The sequence below is a fragment of the Pteropus alecto genome, unplaced genomic scaffold, assembly GCF_000325575.1.
Source record: "Pteropus alecto unplaced genomic scaffold, ASM32557v1 scaffold388, whole genome shotgun sequence".
NCBI classification, from domain to species: domain Eukaryota; kingdom Metazoa; phylum Chordata; class Mammalia; order Chiroptera; family Pteropodidae; genus Pteropus; species Pteropus alecto.
The window spans coordinates 1014916-1024279 of NW_006441398.1; the positions used below are offsets into that span (position 1 = coordinate 1014916).

The following is a 9364-nucleotide window of genomic DNA, read 5'->3' on the forward strand; positions in this document are numbered from 1 at the left end:
ACCACCTGAGTGGGGACTCCAGTCTGGTTGGCTGTGGAGCCCGGACTGGCTTCTGACACAGTCTCGCTGGCCCGCATGGCACCTTCTGGGAGAAGGGGTCCTGGGGTCAACCCTACCTCTGCCTCTACCCCACCCTGAGCCTAAGCCCATCAGGATGGGATGATGCAGTCTAAAGCCAACCCCTGATGGGGCCAGGCCTGCCCCCACCCATTGGAGTGGGGTGGGGGCCAGGAGGACCCTTAACTTCCAGAAGCAGCCTCCACCCTACCCTCCTCCAAAGCCGGACTAGAAGGGGTGACTGGAGAGCCATGATGCAGCAGAGGCCTCGAAGGCTGGATCCCCTTTTCCCAACAGATAGAACTTGTGGACAGGCAGTGACTGGCCTCCACCCCAGGGTCCCAGCCACCCTGGAAGGACCAAGGCACTAGGGCCACCTTCCCTGAGATGATCCCTTGCTTCCCAGGAACCAAAGCTGGTCAGAGGAGTGGCCTCAGAAGGCCTCCCTGGCAGGTGGCCAAGTGGCCCCTCCCTCTCCACTATACCAGCCTCTCTGTCTTCAGTGGGGTGGGGGCAGGTAGGTACTCACCCAGAAGAGTAGCCAAGAAGAAGCAATCATAGAACATGGTGCCCGCCTCGCCCGCCCCCTGCCCTGCTCGGCATCCAGGGGAGCCTGCCTGGTGCTCCTCACTCCTGGCCCACCTCTTAGGGAACTGCAGGTTGCGAGGGCGGCTTTACACCAGCAACCTTGAAAAGCTAATCCCCCCCACGAGTGGATGCAGAGCTCCTGGCTGCCCTCTTGGAATAAACACCCCGCTCCTAGCAGGTGTGGCCCAAACGGAGCCTTCTTAGGCCTTCTCGGGGCTAGGGCTACACTGTGGGGTCAAGAGGAAGGCTGGTACCCTGAGATGCTATCAGGTGGGCGAAGGTCGAGTTTCATGCACATCTCACTGAGTGATTAGATTAACAGGAGCTGGGAGGCGGGGGTGTAGAGTTTGAGTGTCCCTCAGGGGCTGGCTGGGAGACCCTCACTCCAGCTAAGATGCTGTCCATCTCACCCCCATGTGTGGCCTGGTGCTTCCAGCAGTTCCAGAAGCTGTGGTGGGGCTGGGGACACAAATGTACCTGCCCTCTCTCCAGCATGCTTCCACAAGGAACCTGGGGCCCAGCCCCAATTCCTGGGGTCCCTGGCAAGATTAGGAGGTGGTGGGCAAGGAGGGCTCAAATTAACTCTAGTGCTTCTGGTGCCCCAAGAGCTACACTGGGGTCTTCCTGGGCAGCTGGAGACGGATAGAACTTTTATTACTCCCGATTTCAGATATGGCAACAGGGAGAAAGGAAGTGACTTGCCCAAGTGAACCTCACACCACTCATGGCACCCAGAGTTGCAGATCATGCCCAGGCTAAGGCCCCAAGGGCAGTGGTGTGCAGACTCAGGCATGTGGATACAGGGGCCTGTGGGGACACTACAAGGGCCAGAGCATCCCAGGATGGGGCTCAGTATCCAATGGAGGCCTTACATTGGCCACATGTAGGGCAGGGATTAGGACAACACCATGCCTGCTTGGCCAACTGCCTCTGCAGCCAGCTCCAAGAGGCAAGGATTCCTGTGTTGCTGGAAACTTCCCTTGCATCCACTTAGGTTTCCCTGAGCCGTGAGGGAGGAAGCACTCACTGAGACTTGCAAGAAACCTGAGAAAACCGAGTCATGTGAGGGGCTCGGCACACCTGGGTGTCTGTGGGGCACAGGGAGCAAGACCAAGCCCAAGCGATGGTGCCCAACCAAGGAGGCCTGTGGCAGGCCTACTGCAAGGTGGGCAATGAGTCGGGGGCAAGCCTAGACACCTCCTAGGCCCTGGGGCTCTGGTGAAAACATTGAGGCTGATCCTTGAGAGGGATCTTCAGCAGTTGGAGGCCTGGGCACCTGCCGAGATCAGACATCTACCTGGGAAGAATCTTGCCTGTCTCCTGCCTCTGGGGTGGCCCTCAAGGCTGGGACTCCCATGTTTGCCACGCCAGGAGGGCAGGCCAGGGCACACAAGGATAAGCAGGTGAGGTTCCAGAATCTACTCTTCAGACGAGGGGCTTCCTGTATGCCCCATCTGCCTGTGTCTTGCCTGAGCTGTGTGTATAGGGGAGAGGGGGACATGGAGTCTGAGAGTGTCTGCATCTGTCTGTCTGCCATCTCCATTCTTGGCATATGCATGAGATCAGGGAGGGCCCCACTGTCTCACGTCTCTAGTCAGGAAGTGGCAGCTGATTTCCTGTCCCTCAATCTGATGAGCCTCTCTTCCTCCCTGGGCCCCGCGCTTCCTCTTTGAGACCTATTCATGCCTCAAATGCCACGAGCTACTTGGGGGACACTGAGGGAGGGCCGTTGCCTAGAGATGACAGATGAGAAAGTCTGGCCCTCTCTCTGCTGGTCTGTTGCTCCCAGCAATGACTTTAATCAGGGGGATTTAGGGGGTCTTCTGGGCCTCTGCAGCCCCCAGGTTCCTGGGTCCCTTGTCTTTCCTGACCTCAGTTTCCCATCTCTGGGGAAACCCAAACTTCTCCCCTTCATGTCCCTCTCTCGGGCACAAGTCTTTTGGATTCCCAAGGACTCCATGTGAGAGAGAGGCAGGGAAGAGGGGCTGGAAATGGTCCCTCATTCAGCCTAGCCCCATCCCTAGCAGGCAGTCTTGGTTTCACTGTCCTGGGAAGCTGCCGGGGCTACAGCACCCTCCTTCCACTTTGAGCTTCCAGCAAAGGGTCTGGTGGCCTATGAAGATGGGATTCATGAAACTACAGGATTGTTTCAGAGCAGGGAAACTTGAGCTGCCTTCCCATCACCTCTGAAGTCACCTTAAGGCAGAGTCTGAAAGGACCAAGCTGGATGACCTGCCTTCTAGTGCTGCTTCAGGCTGGCTGCCAGCCTCCTAGGCTCCAAATCTGGGTCCAGGCCCCTCCCTGCTCCCTCCTTTCGACTGCCTGGGTCCCTGGTCAGCTCAGATTGCTTTTGGCCCTGGAGGAGCCCTGGGAGCCTTGCTGGTGTCACTTACACCCTCCACTCTTTGCTAGTGTCACTTACACCCTCTACTTCCCCTGCCTCAGGACTGGCTCATGGCCTGAAGACTATCCTTAGATGCAGAGGGACACTTACCTGGGAGAGGGTCATGGGGGAACCTAGGAAATCACTGCAAGGGGGTGGGGGAGGGGTTGACAGAGCAGCAAGTGTGGTGGCAGGGCACCAGCCCACCTCCCCTTTCTCAGAACAGATCAAGGAAGCATTGCCCAGTCACCCTTTCAGGGACAGGCTTGCTCCTGGCAGAGCCAGGAACAGCAGGAAAATGAAATTCCCCAGGACCACTGTGAAAGAGGATTTAGTCACTGTCTGACCAAAGAAGGGATCCCAAGAGTCATCTCAATAGCCTGGAGTGCCCTGCAGCATGGTGGGAGGACTGGGGGTGGGAGGATGAAGGCCACCTAACCAGGCCCCACAGCTACTGAGAGTCTGCCCAGGTCTGTCTGACCCAAAGACCACACATGGCCTTGACCTCTAAGCACGTGGCCTCCCTGGGGGAGCGTCAGCAGGAGCAGAAGAAGCCGAGGAGGTAGGAAGAGAGGAGGTGGGCCAGGACTTGGGGATTTCTGAGGCCTAGAGCTGTGTGCCCATTCCAGACCCTGTTCTAGGAACCATGGACCAGAAGGCAGCTAAAGCTGGCACCCAGGAGGTCCAGGGCCAAGTAATGTCCTGGGGGCTGAGCAAAGCCCTCCAGCAGTGCCAGGCAAGGTCTCCCATGGGCTCCTGGCTGCCCAGGGGCTGATGGGTTGTGAGGGCTGTGCAGACTCAGGCCAGCACTCACGAGGGCGTTCACTGGTCATTCCATGAAGACCCAGTGGACAGAGCCCTGGCCTCACAGATCATGGAGGTAGACATCATCACTATCACTTCAGGTGGTGATGAGTGTTAAGAAAAACAAAGCAAAGTAAGGAGACAGGGAGTAAGAATGGGGTGAGGAGGTGTGGGCGTCAGGGAGGCGGCATCTGAGCAGAGACTGGAAGAACATGAGGGGTAAACCACCAGAAGGGAGTGTTCCAGGCAGAGGGCAAGGAGAGTGCAAAGGCCCAGATGCCAGACTGGGCCTGGGGTTTGCAGAGCTGCAGGAAGGCCAGTGAGGCTGGAGCAGGGGTGAAGGGGGCAGTGGGACAGGTGCGGCTATGCAGCCAGCAGGCCTCACAGGCCAGAGTTGGGAGGCTCGGTGTTCGGTGTTCGTGAGTAGAAGCACAGTGCGTATGGAACATTTAAAACCTTTTCCTGTGGGACGGGACACAGGGGGCCAGATCTCCTAGGGCTCAGAAAGCCCATGCCAGGGTTTCTCAGAATGCCTAAGGGCAACCTGCTTCGGAATCATCGGGGTTGAGCTGGGATGTGAGGGGGTCTAATTGACAGTTGTCAATAGGCTCCCTCTAGCTGCGAAGGGTGAGGGTGGAGGCTGGACCAGGGTCGGGGCCATGGAGGCGGGAGAAATGGCAGATTCTGGCTGGCTGTAGGAGGTGGAGCTAAGAGGCCTTGCTTGCTCTAGGATGGGTGAGATAGTAATCAAGGCTAACCCATGACTGGGGGTGGTGGTTACGAGGACAAGGAAGCCTCAAAAAGGGTGGATCTGAATTGCCAGAAATCCAGAGTTCCATTTGGCCATGGTGGCTTCGGAGACCTGTTCGACCAAGTGGATGGTCATAGGAGGCTAGACACAGGATCCTGGGGTCCAGGACCGTGGCCCAGGGCAGACCTCAGTGTGAATATTGTCAGCATAGAAGTGGCATCAAAAGCAGACATTGGACAAGGCCACCCTGAAGGATGAGTCACTGGAGTGAAGAAGAGGCCCCAGGCCTATTGAGGTCATTGCTGACCAGGCTGGGGACGTGAGAAGGACACAACAAAGAGGACAGAAGGGGTGACAAGGAGGTGACAGAGACCAGGACAGAGGGCATCTCTGGGAGGATGGTGACCTCAACTGGGACACTGGGGAGGAAAGGTGTGGGTGGCTGGGGAGCGTGCTCAGGTGAGGAAGGGAGGATGAATACTTTGAGGAATTCTGACTTAAAGGGAAGAGAAGATACTGGTGGTAGCTAAAAGGGGTGCAGGGCCTAGTGGGTCCTGGGTAAAATGGGAGCTGTTTTATCTTTGTGGGCAGGAAAAAATGCAAGATAGGGATCAAGTGACAAGGCCGGGATGGCAGGAGCAAGTTCTGGAGGGGGCGGCCCAGGACAGGTGGAGCCGGTGGGTGCAGACGCAGCTGGGAGGCTGGCTGAGCGGCAGATGGGGTCTTTTTCATCACATGACGCCGCATTGTCCCCAGTGAGGTCAGTAGCAAGGTCAGGGGTCAAGAGCGTAGAGGGAGAGGGAGGTGATGGAAGTGAATGAGGAGAGGAAAGATGGTTTCTGGGACAGTGGGTGGTTCACTGGTAAGCAGATACAGCAGGATCACTGGACAGTGCTGAGAACCCACTGGAGATCTTTGGCCTGGAAACCCTGGCCTTGTCCACGGCCTGGTCTCAACCCAGAGCACTCAGCATCGCTCTCATCCACCATCCTCCATACCATCTGTGTGGTAAAGAGTCACTGCTCTGAGCCCCTGTGTACCCCAAGCGCCTGGCCCTCCTGGGGACCCTAACACTGCCAGAAGCCTCCAGGATGCTGCCCAGGCCCCCGGTTGCCTCTGTCCTGGCCCCATAGGCCATGTCGATTGCCACAGATTTGACTTTCTGTCATCTATGGTCCTAAACTCAATCTTGATCTGCTCTTTTCCAGCCCCCTAGGATGCTCTCTGACCCCCGCGACCTTTTTTTCCACTAAGGAAGGACTGGGCCAGCCTCAATTCGGGGTTTCGCTGCATCTTTCCCCCTACTCATAGCACATTGGAAACCACTAACAACACCCAGTCCTAGCCTAAGCTGCATCTTCTCCCTCAGGAGTGACCACCTGTCCTGACCCTCTGTTCCCGGTTCCCTCTGCCCAGCCTATCTCTGTCCCAGGAGGGACTGGGGCATAGGTTAGATGCTCTAGGCAAGAACCATGGGCGCCATGACCCAAGTTCCCTGGTCGTTCCAAAGCTATAAGAGGTGGCCAGTGTAAGAAAGAGGAGCCCTTGGCCACATGCTCTTGAACTTGTCCAGCCAAGAGCCCAGGAGCTTGGCTCCTGAGTCCTGCCAAAAAAGGAAACAAGACAGGGGAAGTGAGGTGATACCTCTGGGCCCTCCAGCCAATCTCCCTGAAGTGCCTCCGTGAGTGTCTCCCACGCATCACTGAGTGCACAAAGCCGTCATGATCCCTTTTGGATGAGGAAACAGGCAGTGTGGCTAAGGGGCTGGTGAGCAGTGAGGCCAGGACTAGAGCACAGCAGCCATGTACTCCCCCTCCTCTCCAGCAGGTGTTTGTGAACTTTAAATTCCACTGCCCAATCCTTTCTTCAAGTGACATCTTACTAGGGATAGACAGAACAGTTCTAAGAGCTGCCTTGGTAGGGAGGAGTTGGGGGCACAGAGGCCTCCCTGCTTGGCTTGACAACTCCTTCCCCAGAGACATGGCCCCCAAATCCTGCCCGGGAAGCCTGGAGAGTTTGAGAGCTGCCATGCTGGCACAGTAAGAGACAGTGAGAGGGTATCACCGCTGTGCCCTCACAGCCAGGATGTGGGGCTCCCAAAAGCTCCTTTCCAAGTTGTTCATAGAGCACCCTGACTCTGCCCACGTGACCACTTACCCGAGACGGTGACCACGATGTACTGCTGGGACACTGGGGACGGGGTGGGCGTGCCGGCCGGCTGCGAGGGCGTGGGGGCAGCCGGGAGTTCCGTCACGTACTGCTTCTGGCTGCCTGGTGGTTGTGCCTGGGGCTGAGGGCTCTGCAGCTCAGTGACATACTGGGGCTGAGGGGTGGCGGCGGTGGCAGGTGGCTGGGGGGGCTGGGGTGCTGCTGATGGTGGTGGCGGCGGCTGGGGCTGGGCCTGTGGCGGAGCCTGTGGTGGCTGGGAGGGTTGCGGGGCTGCCTGTAGCTCAGTAACGTACGCCTGTGTTGCCATGCCAACAGTGGGGAAAATGATAATAAATAAGGCTTTTTTTTTCTTCCTTGGGAAGAAGAAGGGGAGGGGGTAAGAGGAAAAAGAAAACAACAAAAGAAGGAAAAACAAGAATTAATCTACAGGCAGAGGAAACCAGGGACAACTCCTGGCTCCCTAGAGACACGGTTGGGTTCATCACTCATTTAATTAAATCCCGAGGCATGTGGCCAGATATATCCAACACATCACTGCAAGGGCACTGGGTATGGACCAAGTCTGATCTGTGCCTCTTCCATTTACCTCTGCCCAAGACTCCTGACTTCTTCTGTCCAAGCCCCTGGAGCCAGGGTGGGTACCTCTGTGCTGGGGGGACCTTGGGCCCACACCCATGGACAAATGATACAGTTCTCCTGCAGGCCGGGCACTGTGCTCAGTGCTTTCTTTACATTATTTCACGTTCAACTTTGCAACAATCACATCTGGGTTTGGATTCAGTCTGCCAGATGAGGAGTTGAGACTCAGAGAGGTTAAGGAGCTTGCCCCGGGCCACACAGCAGGGAAGTGGCAAGGCTGAGTCTGAACCCCAGTTGCTCTGAGTATTTGATTAGTGGGCTAATTGCTGGAAAGAAAAGTCATGGGAAAAGTTGTCTGCCAGCCAGCCTGTACTAGCTTCCTACGTGCCCACCATCTGGGTTTGGATTCTTGGCTGAATATTGTTCCCAGTGGGTGCCAGACACCAGGAAGATGTTTGAATCCAAAAGCCCCCCTGAACTGCTTGTGGCTACAGCTTTCAGGCCTTTGCCCAGGGGCAGTTAGAGGTGGACACACCAAATGGGAGTTCGTCACAGGGAGAGTGCCCTACTGGGGCCAGAGGGCAGGCCCAGCAGCTGTGCTGTCCTCAGAATGGGGCCCATTTGATCAAGCAGAGGCAGCCTTTCTGGCTCTTAATGGGTGTTGGTCCCTCTCCCAGGTGCTGGGCTAGGAAAGGTGACCCTCTTTCTAGGCCCCGCCCCTTCTCACTAAGCCCCACCTCTCACTAAGGTACCCCATCCCATCACCTGAGCATCTAAGAATGGTGGAACAAATGCTTGAGTGGTTCAGAAGTGAAGCTCCAGCCCCACACCTTTGTGGCCCTGCTTTGCACCTGTAGTTGTTTGAATTACAGAGCCCTGCCTGGTCTGACTAAAAATGGGATTTTCAAGGGGAAGGAGGAGAAAAACAACTGCTGCTCCTTGACCAGAAGCCCCTGAGGGTTTTGCTGTGATTAACTCCTCACATAGCCCCGCCCCGTGTGAAGAGCCACCACGCCCATCTTAGAGATAAGCAAAGCTAGACTTTGGGGTGAGCTGTCAAAGGGTGCACAGCAACTGGGGAAGGATTTGAACCCAGGTCTCTCTGACCCTCAGACATGCTCTTAGCCTCCAGCCCTACTTAGGAAGCCAGGCTCATTGATTTCTCACAAACAATAGGTTTTCAGGTGGGGAGACTTGAGGGGCCCCCACCCCCACCTGCCAGAGGTTAGCCACCTGCCATGGGCCCCATTAGAGCAGCAGAGATGGGGAGTGGGGAGCTCACCGAACAGCCTGAGGGATGCTGGGCAGCACAGTACTTCCTCTGTCCCTCCCTTCCTGGAATCCTTGCTCTACTCTTTAATGCCATACCCAAGAGATGTCTAAGTCAGTAGTGGCCAAAGCAGGTGAGAAACCCTGGATGGGGCTGATGTACAAATTAAACTTGGCTACCTCTTAGCTAGGTGACTTGGGAAGGGGCCTCCCCTCACTGGGCCTCCACTGCTCTGTCTATGAAATGAGGAGGACAGCAGGCCTACAATGAAAGCTTGCTGAGTTCAGTCTGGTTGTGTGGGAAGCCTGCCTGACCAAGCACAGGATAAGCACTTAGGAAATGGCTCTAGTTCCCATCATAGCCCAAGGCCCTTTAACAAAGCTCCAGAAAAGAGGACAAAGCCATCAGGCCCTGCTCTGGTCTGTGGAGTACAAAGGAAATGGGGGGTTCTGTCTGCACTTGGGTGTGCCCATTTGCATGGCTTGCTGGCTGGCATGGACAGAGCTGGTAGAGCCCTGGAGTCACCCTCCCTGGCAGGCCAGGTCATTAGGGACAGAGGGCAGAGGCAGATGGGATAGGCCCTGGTTTAGGTTATGGGGAGGCATCCACCAGGCACAGTGGATGAGTAGTTGGTCTTAGTGCTTCCCTGCCAGGGACTCAGGCTATAGGGGGAGATTGCCCACCTGGAGAGGGAACAGACTGCTGTCTGCCATACACAGGGAGAAGACATCTTGCTCCAGCCTCTGCCCTCCCCAAACTCTTT

At 56.5% G+C, this 9364-nt stretch overlaps 1 protein-coding gene across 15 annotated transcripts in view; it reads right to left on the reverse strand.

The window, feature by feature from the left end:
• Positions 1–9364, reverse strand: part of RFX1 (regulatory factor X1) — a 31957-nt gene that overhangs the window by 16092 nt on the left and 6501 nt on the right. For 9 of the 15 annotated variants that reach the window (XM_025051614.1, XM_025051613.1, XM_025051620.1 and 6 more), the window contains 2 exons: positions 6741–7101; positions 2–85 (listed from right to left, as the gene is read on the reverse strand). In XM_025051614.1, coding sequence (XP_024907382.1) covers positions 2–85; positions 6741–7101 — 445 coding nt within the window. Of the gene's footprint in view, positions 86–6740; positions 7106–9364 lie in introns of all 15 variants that reach the window. The other 6 variants (XM_025051619.1, XM_025051617.1, XM_025051616.1 and 3 more) reach the window with 4 other exon arrangements.